The sequence below is a fragment of the Syngnathus floridae genome, chromosome 17 (genome assembly GCF_059516105.1).
Source record: "Syngnathus floridae isolate MCC-2025c chromosome 17, RoL_Sflo_1.0, whole genome shotgun sequence".
In the NCBI taxonomy this organism is placed as follows: Eukaryota; Metazoa; Chordata; class Actinopteri; order Syngnathiformes; family Syngnathidae; genus Syngnathus; species Syngnathus floridae.
In genome coordinates, this window is record NC_142429.1 from 5,090,127 (window position 1) to 5,107,857 (window position 17,731).

General features: G+C 46.0%; 1 protein-coding gene and 1 long non-coding RNA gene across 3 annotated transcripts in view; one reads left to right on the plus strand and one right to left on the minus strand.

Moving 5' to 3' along the window:
- Positions 1 to 9,291, plus strand: part of LOC148383797 (uncharacterized) — a 33,694-nt gene extending 24,403 nt beyond the window's left edge. The window contains exon 3 of the long non-coding RNA XR_015853321.1: positions 8,523 to 9,291. This is a non-coding gene — a long non-coding RNA (uncharacterized LOC148383797). The remainder of the gene's footprint in view (positions 1 to 8,522) is intronic.
- Positions 159 to 17,645, minus strand: LOC148383800 (secretory phospholipase A2 receptor-like). 2 transcript variants are annotated; one of them, XM_088357421.1, is made up of 50 exons: positions 17,333 to 17,644; positions 16,125 to 16,333; positions 15,948 to 16,054; positions 15,661 to 15,776; positions 15,536 to 15,592; positions 15,318 to 15,473; positions 15,142 to 15,227; positions 14,840 to 14,960; positions 14,723 to 14,773; positions 14,492 to 14,659; positions 14,245 to 14,361; positions 14,054 to 14,170; positions 13,239 to 13,450; positions 13,060 to 13,169; positions 12,755 to 12,876; positions 12,630 to 12,686; positions 12,395 to 12,550; positions 12,221 to 12,309; positions 11,682 to 11,805; positions 11,553 to 11,603; positions 11,312 to 11,479; positions 11,075 to 11,191; positions 10,884 to 11,000; positions 10,411 to 10,619; positions 10,232 to 10,341; positions 9,971 to 10,092; positions 9,846 to 9,902; positions 9,611 to 9,766; positions 9,429 to 9,520; positions 8,957 to 9,077; positions 8,836 to 8,877; positions 8,590 to 8,757; positions 7,449 to 7,568; positions 7,248 to 7,364; positions 7,160 to 7,189; positions 6,933 to 7,079; positions 6,685 to 6,834; positions 5,633 to 5,767; positions 5,403 to 5,563; positions 5,203 to 5,326; positions 5,066 to 5,120; positions 4,924 to 4,990; positions 4,111 to 4,244; positions 3,999 to 4,042; positions 3,752 to 3,925; positions 3,520 to 3,665; positions 3,286 to 3,444; positions 2,954 to 3,042; positions 2,693 to 2,879; positions 159 to 2,175 (listed from the first exon to the last, which is right to left on the minus strand). In XM_088357421.1, exons 1-50 carry the CDS (start codon positions 17,439 to 17,441, stop codon positions 2,005 to 2,007), a joined length of 6,024 nt encoding a protein of 2,007 aa, XP_088213547.1. In that variant the 5' UTR covers positions 17,442 to 17,644; the 3' UTR covers positions 159 to 2,004. The 2 variants fall into 2 exon arrangements, with proteins under 2 accessions (XP_088213547.1, XP_088213546.1); XM_088357420.1 differs by having other exon boundaries at positions 13,060 to 13,450; positions 17,333 to 17,645.
- Positions 17,646 to 17,731: the final 86 nt, after the last annotated feature.

Below are 17,731 nucleotides of genomic sequence, written 5' to 3' on the forward strand. Positions count from 1 at the left end.
AGCCTGCTGGCAATTAAAAAGAAAACAATTAAGAATTTTAAAGTGGCGTTTGGGATGAAGTGATTCAGTGTCCAACCTGAGCCAGTAGATGGCACTAGTGTGGAAAAATAGCTACTTTTTAAAATGACATGAAATGACACAGCATATTGAGGCACTGATTGTCTTTTTTGCATGCATATTTTTTTATTGAATATGTTTGACAAGAAAAAATCACTACACTGGCTTTTGTCATCAATACAAGAAGAAATACATGTTGAAACAGGACTCTTGACTAGTTCTCCAAGCATCACTGCCAGTAACAAATCTGCCTTTACAAATACACCATTAATTGTATATTTCCACTTTTGTTTTATTCCTCTCATTTTTTGACATGCTACCACATAATTCATCCGATTCACGCCATTACAATTTTAACATATTTCAACTATTTATGTCATAGGTGCTTCCATCTTTTTTCACTCCAAAAATGTTTTTGCAAAATTCACAGCAAAATTTTCCCCCCTCATTCCGGATGGCACATTCGACATTTGACATTTACATCGTTCCAGTTTGACATTAACATCATTCTGCACATTCATGGACGGGAAGACTTTCAATATTCCCAAGCCACGTTTCAAAAATGTCATGCTTAAAGTTTGTGCTAAATTTTGCAAAAATTAGTTCTTTTTTTGGACCGATTGAACTGCTTCTTATTCCTACCTATTCCAAAACTTCCCACTTCGCAAAAATGTTCAACTTCGCTTACTGTTTATTTACATTTTTAACTTCGCTTACCGTTTTTCCTCACTTACGTCTTTCTTGCTAATCTGTTTTTCTCGCCCATCGTTTTTTGTGGCCTGTTTTTTCTCACTTACCGTTTCTCTCACAACTTTGCTTAGTTTTTTTCTAGCTTATCGTTTTTTCTCGCTCGCTTTCCGTTTTTCTCACGTTTTTGCTTAGTATTTTCCTGCTTTGTTTTTTTTTCTCGCTTAATGCGCGCTGACCGTTGTTCTCACCTACGTTTTTTTCGTTTTTTTACGCTTACCATTTTCTCTCGCTTATCGTTTTTGTCACTTACGGTTGTCTCGCTTATTTTTTTTTTCCACTCTTACCATTTTTACATGCTTACCGCTTGCTTACTGTTTTTCTCACTTAAGTATTTTTTCTCGCATACCGTTTTTTCTTGCTTATGTTTTTTCTCACTTACCGTAGTTTTTTCTCGCTTACCATTTTTCTCACTGTCTTTCTTGCCTATTGTTTTTCTCGCTTACTGTTTTTTCTCGCTTACTGGTTTTTCTCGCTTATCTTGCGTACCTTTTTCTCAATTACAATTTTTTCTCGCTTATCTCACATGCCGCTTTTCTCACGTAACATTTTTCTTGCTTATCGTACCATTTTCCTTGCCTATTGTTTTCCTCGCTTACCATTTATCCCGCTTATCACTTTTTAGTTGTTCTCGCTTCCTGTGTTTCTCACTTACCGCTTTTTTTTCCGCTTAACGCTCGCTTATGTTTTTCTCACTGTCTCGCTGTTTTTTTCTCGCTGATCATACTGTTTTTCTCGTTGACCGTTCTCGCCTACCATTTTTTTTCTCGCTTACCATTTTTCTTGCTTACATTTTTCTCGCTTGTCGTTATTTCTCGCCTTTTCACATCATTTGTTAGCAAAGTCAAAGCTTCTTTGCCTTCACACGCAGTTTCTCCAGAAATTGCATTCTCTTATTATTACTCATCATGCAATCAGTCAAAAGGATCTCTTGATCGGGCCAGGAAAACTATCTTAACTACAAATACTGCACATGTCAATGCAATAAACAGAAAGTCAGGATGTACAAAGGCAATCAAAAAGAAAAAAAACAATCAAGCATGCAAGTCTGGCTTTTTCTAATAGCCAATTAGACTAAGATTAAATATTAAACTATAAAGTGGTTACTTTTGTACAATTATCCCAAAAACCATCTATGGCTGGTGGAAAAGGCTGTGCCAAAAACAATTTGGACACTATGACGATATCCATCCTCACATTTTACCGCAGGCTGGTCTTAGTGACGCTTTGCTTGATGTCCTTGATGGACACGTGACCCCTCACAAACATCTGCGTGATGCTTTGCAGATTGGCCACTCTGTATTTGTAAGTCATCTCGTCGAGGCTGTTGATTGTGATCTGGAAATGATCGTCGGTGCACTTGATGACAACCTGAGTGACAACAAGACACCTTGCATGTAATGAGTGTGAACGGCATGGCAGCGAGCAAAGACGGGAGATGTGACATTCACGCTGACATTTTCGGGGCTTGTGACTTTTTTTGGCGAGCAAGTCTTGCTAGTGATTGGAAGAAAATTCATGCTGTTTTGGACATTTCTGAGTAGCATCACGAGGGGTGGGATGGTTCGAGCAATTCCTTTTGACTGTGACATTTCCATTGCATACTTTTTGTAGTTTGGGAAAGAAAATCATTAGCAGCTAGGTGCTCTTCAACCAGTAAATGGCCGTTTCCCATAGGAAACACTCTGAAGTATGTATAGGGGTGTTCTACAAAATGGAATTGGTTTGACAGACACAGACGCTTTGCACATAAGAACAAACAATGGAGCGACAATTAGATACCGGCACCAATCAAAGGTAAGGAAAATTCCACACGAAAGGTTGGAAACCCCGAAACTGTAAGGCTGACGTGCGAGTGTGTGCAGAAATATGATGTGATTCACGTCACCTTGACTTCTTGTGCGGGTCCAGAGCTTTGTGTGGGATGCTCCTCTGCTTTGTTCCAAGTTGTGTTCACTCTGGAGTACAGCCGAATCTTCTTGGTTACAAAGTTCAACTTGAGGAGCAGCGCGACCACATTGTCGGTAGTCTCGTCGTCATCGTCGTTGTCAGGCACAAACAGGCTGATTTTAAACCTGCAACACAGATGTGCAACTGTGTGTTTGTGGTATTAGCATTCTTGTGCCCGTGGGGTTGGGGGTCCTCGTACCAATCTGCCAGTTTATTTGCTCGTCCTGTGATGGTGATGATGTTGTTCACACGGAGACCTCCCCTCAGCTTGACAATAAAGCCAGCATACTGAAAACACGCAATCAAAACATAACTGGCAAAAAAATCTTGAGTGGAAAATGCGTGCGAATGCCAGGATCTGACCTTGAACGGAAATTGTGTGGAAATCATTACAACTTTCATTGAACAGTCCAGAAACAGGGGGGGGTGGATCAAATGTGAAGGGATTTTTTTGTTGTTCATGTAGTGTGCAAAGGAAAACAAAAATGCTCTTCAGCATTCACGCAGACAAAAAAAAAAAGTTCAACTCACTCTTTTCCCTGACATGGTGAGCTTGCTTCTGTGCAAGAGTATACGGTCACCAGAATGGCTCTCCTCTGTCTTCACTGAGGTGATTGCATAATGCGCTTTGGGCATCTTGCACATGAAGCTGTTGGGTAGCTTGCAGCTCATCTGCTTCCATCTTCCAGTCTGAAAGATGAGCAAGATGAATTTCAGTGGATCGTGCCGGTGTTCTTGCAAGTGAACACTCAGTTGGCCACGCACCTTTTGCAACATCGCCACGCAGTCCTTATTCAGGTGTTTGGGTTCTTCTGGGGCCCAGTCGGTGAAGGTCACCTCGTGCTGGTCTGACCACTCAAACATGCCTATTACACTCTGGTCATTCAGTCCGGTCCACATGTCGCTGGTGTCTGCAGAGGACAAAGGCGAGCAGATATCTCACCCAGTAGTCAGGTGTTCCACCTATCGAGTAGTTCTACAAAGACAGTTTGCGCACTGAGGTTGAAGGCCTTTTTCATCCACGTCTGCTCCACCTCGGAAAGGATAGACACCAGATTGGCACCCAATTTCAGGCAGACAGCTTGAGCATCGGCCCACTCCTTCTTGTCCTCAAAAGCTTTGTAACAGAAGCCCGCAAACTCCTCCCAGGACTGTCCCGAGCATCTCGGCTCTGCAGGTGACATCCCATGCGAGGTTAGCAGTAGTTGAGCGCTAAACATGAAAAAATTGCTCCGCGAACTCACCTCCATCTGCAAATGTGAAGGCCTGATCCGTCGAGTTGGCACTCCTGCAGGTCGTAAACGTGAATGAGCTGGGCCTCTTAATGGTACTTTGCCATAAACGTTGGCCACTCACTTGAGGGAGCTGATCCCGTTGTGGGTGGAGCCAGCAAAGTCGTTCTTTACCACAGCTGTCATCACAATACAGTCTCCTCCGATGTCGTTACGAATGACGCCCGCGTGAATAGCGGCCGCGCAGATGCTTGAGTCCTGCACTCACATCAGAATCAGCTTTAGTGACCAAGTTTGTGCATGCCAAACAGGGAATTTGACTCTGGTTGATCTCAGCCTCTGAACAACATTTTAGTGATTGTCAACATTCAGGTAACTAACAACATTTAAGTGGCGAGAGCAGGATGTTATTGCACAGTGATGTCTCTGAGACTCTATTTCATCAGAGCGACCGCCTGGGGGAAGAAGCTGTGTCTGCTGGTTTTGGCGTACAGCGCTCTGTAACGCCATCCAGAGGGTAGTAGTTCGAACAAACTGTGACCTGGGTGAGAAGGGTCTGCAGAGATGTTACTTGCACGTTTCCTGGACCTGGACAGGTACAAGTCTTGGATAGATGGGAGGTTGGTCCCGATTATCTTTTCCGCAGACCTGAACTCAATTGGCGGGTCACAATAGGGAGGATTTGACTCCCTGCCCTTGCATGTCAGGGCACAATTTTGATCACACAGGTACTGCACATGCTGCCGTTCTGCCTGTCTAAAAAGATGTAGCCTTCCTGATTGGTGTGTGGAAATGAATGAATCTTTCAAAACTTGTTCCAACTTTGAAATGTAAAAGAAAATCCAAATTGAAATGTAGGTTCATCTTTGAAATGTTTATCTTTGGCAAGAGCCACAGCCTCTCCAGTCCAAGCGTCACTGGGTCAGCAATCACGTACCTCATTGTAGACCAAGGTTCCTGTGACATTTTGTTGGGAGTTGGCACACTTGGGTGGGCAGTGGAACCTGCAGAGGGCAACGACGAGCAAATTGACGACAGGCGCTCACCGTCATGGAAACGCTGTGGCAAATACGACTCACGTTATTGCCTCGGTCAAGTGGAGGCTGTTGAACGTGCTGTCACAGGTCATCGCATCTGTCAGACAAAAGGTGATGTCAAAAAATGGGTTGTATGTTTTTCCCGGCAACCTCGGCAGCGGAGGGAGAGACCCGCTTACCGTCACGTGCGCATCCCAAGAGGTCAAAGCTGAGGCCGAAGTCAACGCTGTCCTCCAGCGGCAGGATGCGGACGTACTGAGTGGACAATGGCGAGCCAAATCGGTGCTCCCCCCCTCCGGTAAACTAGAAATAGCACTGTTTTTGTAATGGCAAGTTTGCTCAGCCCAGTCGGCGTCAGGTTGACTGGCTGGCCGCTTACTATTCCGTTCGGGTGTTCAGTCCAGTTTTTGCCATCAACACTCGTCTTCATCTCAAAGTCGATGACGGAGGACCTTTGGTCAACGTGAGGACAGCCCTGGGTGACGATCCCAGTCACCTTTCTCACGTGACCCAGGTTCACCTGAATCCAGCTGGTGGAGGCTGCAGGACACGAGTTTGCTCAGGACACCAAACTGCCAGTGTCGAAGTAGCTTTCAGTTTTCTACATACGATCTTGTGATGGTCTCCAGCAGGAATTGCTACTCAAGTGAGCTTTCTCGGGGCTGGCATCGCTCATAGAGGAGGAGGCTTCAAACGCTGAGTTGGCAATGCGCTTGTCCGCCTCGATCAAACTGTCAAGACACACTGAGGACAACCCAGAATCATGTTGCAACAGATGCTGAAAGGCATCCCTGATAAGTGTCTGGCCACCTACCCTTCACAAGAATCATTGTACAGTAATCCCTCGCTACATCGCGGTTCGATTATCACGGCTTCAGTACATCGCAGATTTTTTTTCCCCCAAAAAAATAAAAATAAATAATAATTCACAAATTCAAAATAAACCTTCTGAATTGAGGAATTATGGCACGAAAGTTGCCCACACGCCAGCAGAAGGCAGAGTGTCCACACAATTGCAGTACGTACACTTGTACCTTTTTATAAAAGTTATAAGAGTTCTAAAAACATATTCATAGGATTGTACCTTGTTTTAAAAATATTGTTGTAATAATAATAAAACTGTTCTAAAAACAGTATGTACACTTGTACCTTGTTATAAAAAGTTGTTATAATAAGAGTTCTAAAAACGTATACTTTAGCTACATATACATGTCACACACACATCATATTTATATTATTCATACATTATTTTCTGTATGTCCTTTATATTATATATTAATATAGTATTTACATGTTTGAAACTATTATTTAATGTTCTAATGATAATATATGTACTTGTATGGTTTAATATACACTTATTGATACACAAACAATGTATGTTTGTTAAAAAAAAAGGTGACTATAGATTTTCACATATCACGGGTGGTCTTGGAATCAATTATCCGCGATAAACGAGGGATTACTGTATTGTATTGTTCTGGGCATTGTTAGGCGTCGTCAATTCACCAGGCCAATGGTTGCCAAGCTTTTATGGCGAGTGGTCCCCTGAACCTTTTAGTCATCGCGTCAACTTTAACTTTAAAACAGACCATTCAATGTGCCGTCATTCCCCAACTCTGGTTGGGCGATACCGCATTAGACAACAGAGACTTGAAGCCTACCTTTCCGTTCACAGCTGTAGACCATGTGCAGGTATTTGGAGACAGCAGGGCAGGTCTCTCGGACGCCTTTGAAAGAGTCAGCAAGACAATATTGACGGTTGTCACATTTTTGCCTGTAGTGAGGGAGGGCTCCTTGCACCACGCAAGTCTCTGCAAGTCACAAGGCCGAGTGGAAGCTTATTTGGCTGCAACGGTCGTATAGTTGGACCAAAATGCAACGCGACAACGTCGCTTATGTCCTGTCTTACCATTTGATCCGCTCTTAGTTGGACAAACGCTGCCATTCCTCCGTCCGTAGAAGGCTGACTGGATGCGGATGACGCTTTGACCCTCACTCGGACAAAAGAGTTCAGTGTGCTGCTGCTGGTGGTTGCAGACGAGGATCTCCCGAAAACCTGCGAGCGCACCGTCATGTCTTTTCTCCGTCTCGCATCATGTGACGTCAACATTCAGGATTCGGGGAGACTTGACTTACCGTTATGGCGTGGAGGTTCCGGTTTCCGTCCTGCGAGGCAAAACCAAAGATGGGCATCAAAATGAATTGGCCATGAGTCACATCTTACCTCTTGCTCTTTTCTTGCACATGTAGCTGTTCTTCTTCTGGCAGTCGTCAAATTCCCATTTTCCACTTTTAGTGTGAAAGGAAAGGCAGTTTTCACCAGAGGGTTTACTCGAGCTCTCTGTAAGGAGACGGCAGATGCTAAGCGCTCCTCTCCATTGCTCCAGACCCTCGGCAACAAATATTGGATGGGTTCTGGACCGACCTGTGGTCCAGTGGGTGTAACGAAAGGGAGACCCGTCAGTCCACTTGCATCCCTCTTGAGTGATTGTGGTATTGGTGGCCAACCACCAAGAAGAAATGTTTTGAAGAAGGTGGGACAGATCTTTGGATCAAACATGAATAAGATGTCACCAGTGAATGTCTTTCAGCTTACATGTATCATGGTTATAAATCCATTTGACATTTTACTCATTCCGTTGTGGTCTTTTGTCTGGATTCCTCGTCGTCATAGCGTCACAAGCTACTCTTTTACCCTTGTTCTGAGTAGCGGCTCAGAGCAAGCCGTTTTGGTGCAGTCTCTTTAAATGCATATGAGATACTTCACACCCCGCCCCCTCCAGGCCAGACATATTTGTAGTTTTTAGCGGAGGTAGTGTTGCCTTGCACCGCAAACCTTTAGCTTGATTAAAAGATGTCAACAGCAGAAGACTTGTCCTTCCAACCATACATAACACGTAACATAATAAATCCCCTCACAATATTTATGAACACAGTAAAGTTAAGCAGTAAGCTAATGCTAGCGAGAAGCTAACAAATTCATTTCACACATTCTTGTGTTCCCCAAGAATAAAACATCCAATTAGCTGATACAACTACTCAAAATACATCCACAAGAAGTGACAACAGAGGGCACAGCGCTAAAATCAGCAGAAAGACCGATGCTAATTCTACGACATTGAGGGCATCCTAGACACGCAATACGAAAGTTAAATACAGTTTATTATTTTAGTGTCATCTCAAGCTTAGCGCTTTACTGAGTCCTTCGTTTCCATAGACTGAAGAAAATGAATCTTCAATGAAACAAAGTTTTTTTTGTATACTGACAAATTTTTTGTATGGTGGCTTATCAAGGCCATCTAGTGATTTAAAAGAAAAGCAAGATCTGTCAATCCCTATAAGCTGTTCTTTTCCGGTCAGATGCGAAAGAAATATCAAGCCAACCACTTGCGGTCTGGTAACCAACTGCTGGTGACGTCACAAACAACGTTTTGTCTTGTCTTGAAAATGAGCAACAAAAGACAACTGACAAAAAGTTCTTTCAAATTTTCTTTGGCAGATACGCCAGCCTCTACAAATATCGCAAGATTCTCAACCAACAGTCCCGATCAAGCCCATAGGCCTACCTTGTAAGAACTTCTGTTCACTTGGGTGGGTGATGCTGAGCAGGTCGCCTCCGAGGCCGACGCAGTCGTCTCGCGCCTCCTGCCAGGTCTTGCGGGACTTAAGGTTGATCAGGTAACAGAAGTTGTTGGACGGGTTGTCCGACCACCAGCCGCACTTTTCGCTCCAGCCTGCAAGTGAGACTTGCGTCAGTTGAGGGCCAACTGACCAACGACCAATCCCGTGTCGGCCTAGGGTGGGACGCCCACCTCTTGATGACGGCAGATCAGGGAGAGCCTCTCGGATTTTGGCTGCAAGAACGCAAGGGGGATCAAATATGAGGGAGCAGCGAGAGGTTAAGGGCAAAATGAGCTGTGGTGACTTTTGGACCTTTTTTGCAGACGGATGGCTGCTCTTTAGTGCAGGACCACTCGTGAAATTGTCCAGAAGCTGACAGAGCAATGCAGTCACCGCCTCCTGTTGACTGTTCTCCCTCCAGCGTGATGTTGTCCTGCGGACGACAGGACGGATTAAAACGTTCTCATTACTCTACTCCATTTTTAACATCGACAACTGCTACTCTTCCAGTGAAATCACAATGTTCCTCTTTTATTCTCAGATTGTCCATCTGTAAAATTCTGCACTTTTATATGACAAGACAAACTTGTATTTTATTCAAGCTTGTCAATTTTATTTTTCTTAGATAACTGCAAATTAAATTTGTGTTAGTGGCCCAGCCCCTTTGAAACTTTACAAATGTTTTTTTGCTCTTGCAACATTGTAACCAACCCAACTATGGCTTTCTCATATGTCATTCTGGACAAATGCCAAAATTTTAGACTGCTGTAGACGTTTCACTTACTGCAGACGTTGCATCGCTCCAGGAAAATTTGTTGTCTTGGTTCTTCTTAAGTCCCACGAAAGGCCAATATCCTCTATCATCTCGCACGTGAGCTTGAGGAAAGCAGAACAAGCGCTAGTTGTAAAGATGCTGGGAAGCATTGCGGGACGATCACAGGATCATCAGTTTGTTTTGGTGCTCACCAGCCAAGAAATTGTTTTCGTCCTCTGAGTGGACGCTGGCCAAGTGACCATGCTGTTTTATGCAAAACTCCTCAGCCGACTGCCAATTCCTACGTGTCCACTCAAAATGATAGCAAGAGTCGTCGTGCAGGAAGTTGCCGGGGTTGCAGGATGAAGCTGAAGCCACAAACAAACTTGGATTGGAAAAGCACGGCGGAAGGGTGCAGTAGTAAAAACAAGCGTGGCAGCCACTCACTCTCTACTCGATCGTAACCGAAATCTTTGAAGGAACACTGCCGGCCTTCCGGGCAGTCTGCAAAAAGACCACACAATTGAAATGTCCCTTTCGACATAAACATGACAACTCCTAAGCAGGCTTACCGTCCAGTGGGCGTTTGCACATGAACAGCAACGAGGATCCGCACGAGCCGTGTCGCCACTTTCCTGGCTGACTCTCGATCCACGCGCCTTGGTTGACATACACGCAGGACTCTACGTTGGAGCTGTCGGGAGAAGTCGTGAAAAGCATATTACAAACAGGATGAATTGGAGGTTCTTTTCTTGCTCTTGCCCTTGTCACATGTGCTCTTTCCCATTTTGGAAACGGGCCTCAAAACCTTGCCTGACATTCAAGACTCTTACCTTGTAACGTGACGTGAATCCCAGTTGGAGTAGGTCACCGTCACACGGGCATCGGACCAAGTCATCTTCTGTTCCTTCGCGTCATACCGACACCAAAACTCGTCACATTTCTGCAGAGGCCAATCCCGGTTGTCAGTCACGTACCAGTAGAGAACCAACAACCCGCGCTTCCATCTCACCAGATTGGAGAGTCCGATCCAGTAGGGGTTCTTGCCCATTTGCTTCTTCACAAAGGCTTCCTCGTCCGATGAGGCGATAGAGACCAGGTCGCCGCCCTCCCAGACGCAGTCGTACCGAGCCCCCAGCCAACCGTTGGGGGTCGCCATCTTCTTGTAGCAATTGGACTGGTGAAGACTCCACCCCTTCTCACATGTTGATTCAGAATGGACTGAGGACACCATTATTGTGCAGTTATTCAGAATTGCAAAAATACTGAATTATCTACACGTAATGGCATTACTGTCTTGTCAGCATTTTGTGGAAACAAAAATTTCAGTAAGCTCGTTATTGCCAATCGTGTCAACTTGGGGACCAACCATTGACACGCCCACAAAGAAATGCCTGCCGACTACTATTGTGGGACTTCAGAAGAAGACTTCCTTAATACTTAAAGCTTAAAACTCTTAAGAATCGGACGAATGTCAACTCATGCCTCTTCCTATTCTCTTGCAGATGTAGCAGCTTTCTTCTTCGCAATCGTCAAATTTCCAGCGGCCCTCGGTAGTGAGCAAGGAAAGGCAGCTTCCATCGGGGCCTTCTCCGGCGATGCCTGGAAGGAGACGACAGAAGCTAAGCACTCGTCCGTTTTGTCGCTGACAAACATTCCCCGGGTTATAGGCAGACCTGTTTTCAGGTTTTTGTAAGTGGACATCGATCCGTCAATCCACTTGATGCGGTCGGTGGTATTGGCATTGGCGCCCAACCACAGAGAGGGACTGGTCAGCGGAAAGGCGTACAGACCTTTGGACAACGATCAAGAGTTTGAACATCGTACAGATGCGTGTGTAGCAGGGTTGCTTCTTCTGGAGTTCATGCGGCATGAAATGTGTGAGCCTCTTTCGTGTCCTCTGGGCAGTTTACCTTGTATGAAGTACTCTTCACTTGAGTGGGTGATGCTGAGCAGGTCGCCGCCGAGGCTGACGCAGTCATCTCGCGCCTCCTGCCAGGTCTTGCGGAACTTGCGGTTGATCAGGTAGCAGAAGTCGTTGGACGGGTTGTTCAGCCACCAGCCGCACTTTTCGCTCCAGCCTGCAAGCAAGAACCGTGTTACTTGAGGGCAAAGTGGCGACCGACCGTGTCGGCTACAAAGTGGGACGTCCACCTGGTTTCCATGTTGATGACGGCAGTAAAGGGAGACCCTCTCGGACCTTGGCTGCAAGAACGCAAGGGGGATCAAATATGAGAGCAATGACAGGTTAAAGGGCAAAGTGAGCTGTGGTGACTTGCGGACCTTTTTTGCAGATAGATGGCTGCTCTGTAGCGCATGAGCACTCATCAAATTGTCCAGAAGCTGACAGAGCAAAGCACTCATCGAATACTGTCGAATTTTTTCCCATCAACTGCGTGATGTTGTCCTGCGGACGACACGGCGGACGCCACTTGAGCGTGTTTTGTGTTGCGCTTGGTTGAATGAGTCCTTTTTTTTCCATTCCATGTTGTAGCATTTCAACTTTCCTCTCGTGAAATCACAACTTGGCGTGTTTCGGTCAAAACTTCGCATACTGGGACCAGTTTCGTCATGTCCTGTTTTATTCTCCGGAATTCCATCAAATTCTGCACTATATCCTACAAGACGGATTCCTTTTTTGTTTTTTTAAATCTCATTCAGGTTTTCTTGTTCATGTTAATATCATTCTAAAGGGAAAATGGCAACTTTGTTCCGCAAATGTTCCAGAAGCATTTTTCTATTCTTGCTACATGACTACAATTCCAATCTTTTGCCTTAGGGTAGAGGCAAATTTTTTAGACTTCAGTAAATGTTTTACTTACCGTAGTGTGTTCGTCAATCCACTCAAAGTTATTTTTTTTCTTCCTCAGTCCCACAAAAGGCCGAGATCCTCCTGCGTCTCGGATGTGAGCTTGAGGAAAGCAGAACAAGCGCTTCGGCTCAAAAAGAGCACCTACGTTGTCGACTGTTTCTTGGCAGTTGGTCTTAGCGCTCACCTGCCAAGAAATTGCCCTCGTCCGCTGCGAGGACGCTGGCCAGGTGACCTTTGCGTCCTTTGCAAAACCTCTCGGCGGCCCACTGTACCATCTTCTTCCTCTCGAAATGATAGCAAGAATCGTCGAACAGGAATTCGCCAGGGTGGCAGGAGGAAGCTGAAGCCACAAACAAACTTGGATTCGAAAAGCACGGCGGGACGATGCAGGAGTAAAAACAAGAGTGGCAGCCACTCACTCTCCAATCGATCGTAAACGAAGTCTTTCAGGGAACACGGCCAGCCCTCCACGCAGTCTGCAGACAGACCACACGATCGAAATTTACCTTTCAACATCATAATGACAACTCCTGAGCAGGCTTACCGTTCAGTGGGCGCTTGCACATGAACACCAACGAGGATCTGCACGAGCCGTGTCGCCACTTTCCTGGCTGACTCTCGTTCCACACGCCTTGGTTGACATACGCGCAAGCCTCTACGTCGGAACTGTCGGGAGAAGTTGTGAAAAGCATCTTACAAACAGGATAAATTTGGAGAAAAGGTTCTTTTCTTGCTGTCTTTTAACAAAAGCCTTTTTTCCCCCTTGTCACACGTTCTCTTTCCCATTTTGGAAAGGGACCCCAAAACCTTGCCTGACAGTGAAATGACGTAAAGACGTGACCTTTTTACCTTCCAACCTGACGCGAGTCCCAGTTAGAGTAGCTTGCCATCACATTGACATTGGACCAAGTCAGCTTCTTTTGCTCCTCGTCATACCAACACCAAGCCTCGTCGCATTTCTGCAGAGACCAATCCCGGTTGTCAGTCGCGTACCAGTAGAGAATCAACTGCTTGCGCTTCATTCTCACCAGATTGGAGAGTCCGATCCAGAAGGGGTCGTCGCCCATTTGCTTCTTCACAAAGGCTTCCTCTTTCGATGAACCGACCGAGACCAGGTCGCCGCCCTCCCAGACGCAGTCGTGCCGAGCCCCCAGCCAACCGTTGGGAGTCACCATCTTCTTGTAGCAACTGAAGCCAAAAGGGAGCCAGCCCTTGGTCCTATCACATAACTTCGGATCGACTGAGGAAACATGTGGAGGATCGTAGTATATTTTTATTTGACACATATCGCATATTCCACTTTTTCAAGCTCATCTCTGTTGAGTGTGGGCCTCAGGACGTGGGTACTTTTAGCCCTCAAGAAACGCTGACGTACAAGTACAGAAACTAGAATTGGGTCACCTGGCTCGGATCCAAATTTGACCATCAAGCAGTCTTGTTTGTGACCATTTTGGGGGAAGAAATTATACTGACTGAGATCAGAGTTTAACAATGAGTGGTTTGGTTTGGTTTGGTTTGGTTTGGTTTGGTTTGGTTTGTAACCGTTTAGGGTATTAGGGTAGAGACTCAATGTAAAAATCACGGAATCTGGAGGGCACGGTAGGAACTCTTCATGGATGATTTTTTTCCTTCCCTGAGCCAGCCACTTTCAACAGCGTGTTCCCGAAGAACAACTGACCACCAAATACAATTTACCACAGGATTATCAATGCTTTGCCAAAATGTCGTGGTCGGGGAAAACAAGAATGACTGACAGTTGACACGCTCACAAAGAGAAACACGCTGATAGATTTCATCGAGAGGACTTCAGAAGTCAGTGCAATTTGGCCAAGCGTCACATTACCTTTTCCTATTCTCTTGCAGATGTAGCTGCTTTTTTTTTTGCAATTGTCAAATTTCCAGCTGCCGTCGATAGTGAGCAAGGAAGGGCAGCGTCCGCCAGTGGCGTCACTGGCGTTACCTGGAAGGAGACGACAGACGCTAAGGACTCCTCCGTTTTGTCGCCGACAAACATTCCTCGGGTTATAGGCCGACCTGTTTTCAGGTTTTTGTAAGTGAACGGGGATTCATCAGTCCACTTGCTGCCTTCAGTGATATTGGCATTGGCGCTCAACCATAGAGAGGGAATGGTCAGATGAAGGGCATACAGACCTTTGGATCGAGGTTAAACAACGAACAAGAGTTTGAACATTGACAGGTGCGTGTGTAGCAGCGTTGTTCCTTCTGGAGTCCTTGCGGCATGAACTGTGTGAGCCTTTATTGTGTCCTCCGGGCAGTTTACCTTCTATGAAGTTCTCTTCATATGAGTGGGTGATGCTGAGCAGGTCGCCTCCGCGGCTGACGCAGTCGTTTCGCGCCTCCTGCCAGGTCTTGCGGGACTGGCGGTTGAAAAGGTAGCAGAAGTCGTCGGACGGGTTGTCCAGCCACCAGCCACACTTTTCGCTCCAGCCTGCAAGTAAGACTCGCGTCACTTGAGTGGCGACAAGAGCACGACCATGGTTGTGACGCCCACCTGGCTTGAATATTGACGGCAGATGAGCAGTAAGAGCCTTTCGGACCTTGGCTGCAAGAGGGATCAAGTATGAGAGCGCGCATGAAAGGGCAAAGGGAGCCGTTGTGACTTTCAGACCTTTTTTGCAGATGGCTCCATACATTTTGGTGCAAGAGCAGTCATCAACTCTTCCTTTTGGCCTCAGAGCTGCACAGTTGTAAGAGTTTGTAGGTCTGTTTGGCACCCATGGGGTGCCGGCCTGCAAACATGACAGAGGTGACTTGAGCGCATGGCTTTTTCTTTCCTTTTTTTTGCTCTTGTCAATTACATTTCTAATCTTTTTTTCCTGCTAAAATGACACTTTGTACCTCACTTTTCCATTTCGGTACAACATCTTCATTCTGGGCAAATTTTTAGGTCACTCTAAACATTTCACTTACGGTAGATGTTCCGTCAGAATACTCAAACGTGCCGTTCTTCTTCTGGAGTCCCAACCATGAATGATGAGTTACGTTTCTCACGTGAGCTTGAGGAAAGCAGAACAAGCACAAGTTGCAAAGATGTTGAGGAGCATTGCAGGATGATCGCGGGATTGTCAGTTTGTCTTAGTGCTCACCAGCCAAGAATTTGGCTTCGTCCTCTGAGTGGACGCTGGCCAGGTGACCATTCCATCCCTTGCAGAAGTTCTCGGCGGGCTGCCAAGACATTATCTTCCCCTCGAAGTGATAGCAAAAGTCATTGTACAGGAAGTCGCCGGGGTCACAGGAGGAAGCTGGAGCCACAAACAAATTTGCATTGGAAACGGAAGACGGGACAAGCGTGGCTGCGACTCACTTTCCACTCGATTGTAACCCATGTCTTTGACGGAACACGACCGACCCTCCAGGCAGTCTACAGAAAGACCACACAATTGAAATGTTCCTTTCGACATCGTAATATCCCAACTCGTGTGGGCTTACCGTCCAGCGAGCGCTCGCACATATACGGCAACGAGGATCCGCACGAGGCGTGTCGCCACTTTCCTGGCTGACTGTACGCGCCTTGGTTGATGTACGTGCAGGACTCTACGTCGGAGCTGTCGGGAGAAGTTGTGCAAAGCATCTCAGTATTTTTGTCTTTCTTTCTGATGAAAAAATGCCAAAAGCTTTTTTTTTTCCCCCTCGTCACATGTGCTCTTTCCCATTTTGGAAAGGGGCCCCAAAACCTTGCCTGATAGTAAAACGATGTAAAGACGAGACCTTCATACCTTCCAACCTGACGTGAGTCCCAGTTGGAGTAGTTTGTCGTCACGCCGACATCTGACCAAGTCAGCTTTTTTTCCACCGTGTCATACGGACTCCAGAACTCGTATTTCTGCAGAGACCAATCCCAGTTGTCAATCGCGTACCAGTAGAGAATCAACTGCTACCGCCTTCAGTCTCACCAGATTGGAGAGTCCGATCCAGAAGGGGTCGTTGCCCATTTGCTTCTTCACAAAGGCTTCCTCGTCCGATGAGGCGACCGAGACCAGGTCGCCGCCCTCCCAGACGCACTCGTGCCGAGCCCCTAGCCAACCGTTGGGGGTCGCCATCTTCTTGTAACAACTGGAGCCGAAAGAGAGCCAGCCATCCTCACACGCTGAGCCCGGATCAGCTGAGGACACATTTGAGACTTGTATGACCTACTGGCATAACTGTCTTGTCAGCAGTGTCTTGTCACCAACTTTGGCATTTGTATCGGGTTTTGTTTCAAAAGACAGAAAGTTGGTTCAAATTGGTCAGTCCAATCGGTATTTCTTTAAAACGAAATTAGGTTATTTTTGTAACTGGCATTCATTCCAGTGTCTCCATTTGCACCTACAATAATATTTTCCTGTGTTATTTTTTCAGATTTTCAAATGCAAATAACTCACTAAAAAGATCTGTTAATCTCTTTCTAGTAGGGAAGGGGCGCATTTTTACAACAATTTGAAATTAAGTCGTTTGTGGTGGCATTTTGCTTGCATCGCCGCTTAGGAAAAATGTGGCAGGCAGCTTGCGAGGCTCTGATTCAAAAGGCACGCGCTTTCAATTTTGGCTCACCACTAGATGGCACTAAATTGTACTCTTAGCCCACAAACGATGAGACCAAATACGTCCTCGTGTGGATGATTTCTGTACTGCTTGCTCTGAAAAACTGAGCCCCACATTTATTGATGTGGCTCCTTTGTTAGCGCCTCAGAATGAATAAAACGACCTAGAACCCGGGAATTAAAAATGGAGAACACAGCAATGAAATGGGAGAACGTGATGTCAAGTTGTTCTTGTAAATCTCCCCTTGTGGTTATTTTCCCTCCAAGTCCCTCATCATTCCTTCACCTTCACAACAAAACACTGGTGTGGTGGCCGTGGCTCAGGCGGTAGAGACCCTATGTAATTCTGATTTTAAAGTGAGAATTCTGACTTTAATGTCTGAATTCTGACTAAAGTGAGAATTCCCACTTTCTGACTTCAAAGTCAAAGAATTCTCACTTTAAAGTCAGAATCCTGTCACCCCCGTTTTTTTCTTCACCAAGGCCCTTAACCGCTTCCGTACCAAAAAGCTGACACTCTAGCCACACACCTTGCCTCCAGGTCGCCATTGTAAATGAGAAAGTGTTCTAAATTGACTTACCTGGTAAAACTTTGAATGGAAACAAATAAATAAATAAAAAAATCAACACAATAAAAGCGGCACCCAATGAAAGAACGAGCCTCTTTAGCACCTTCGGGTGCGTTTTCATCGTCTGGGTGTCCACGGGGGGCCAGATTCCCCGCGGACAGTAGCGGGCAGGTGCCTTCCACTTGACCTCGCACAGCTTTCAAACATCAGGCGCGCACACATCGGGCTCGCGCACGCTGTACGTGTGCACGCCGCCGGCTTTCTGATGGGACGTGACGTAATTTGGCTCGTTTGACTACCACTGCCGAGCAACGAAAAACATCACAACACTTTGATTTTATTCGGGAAGGCAAAACAAAGCAAGCACTGCACCAGGATAAAGGGGGGGGGGGGGCGGTCACCTTTTTGGGC

Coding starts and splice junctions, on each gene's coding strand:
- LOC148383800 (XM_088357420.1), bottom strand. CDS start 17,441: ATGAAAACGCACCCGAAGGTGCTAAAGAGGCTCGTTCTTTCATTGGGT. Junction 7,569..8,589: donor TGAACAGAAGTTCTTACAAG/GTAGGCCTATGG, acceptor TTTGATCCAAAG/ATCTGTCCCACCTTCTTCAA. Junction 5,768..6,684: donor CTACAGCTGTGAACGGAAAG/GTAGGCTTCAAG, acceptor GGTTGTCCTCAG/TGTGTCTTGACAGTTTGATC.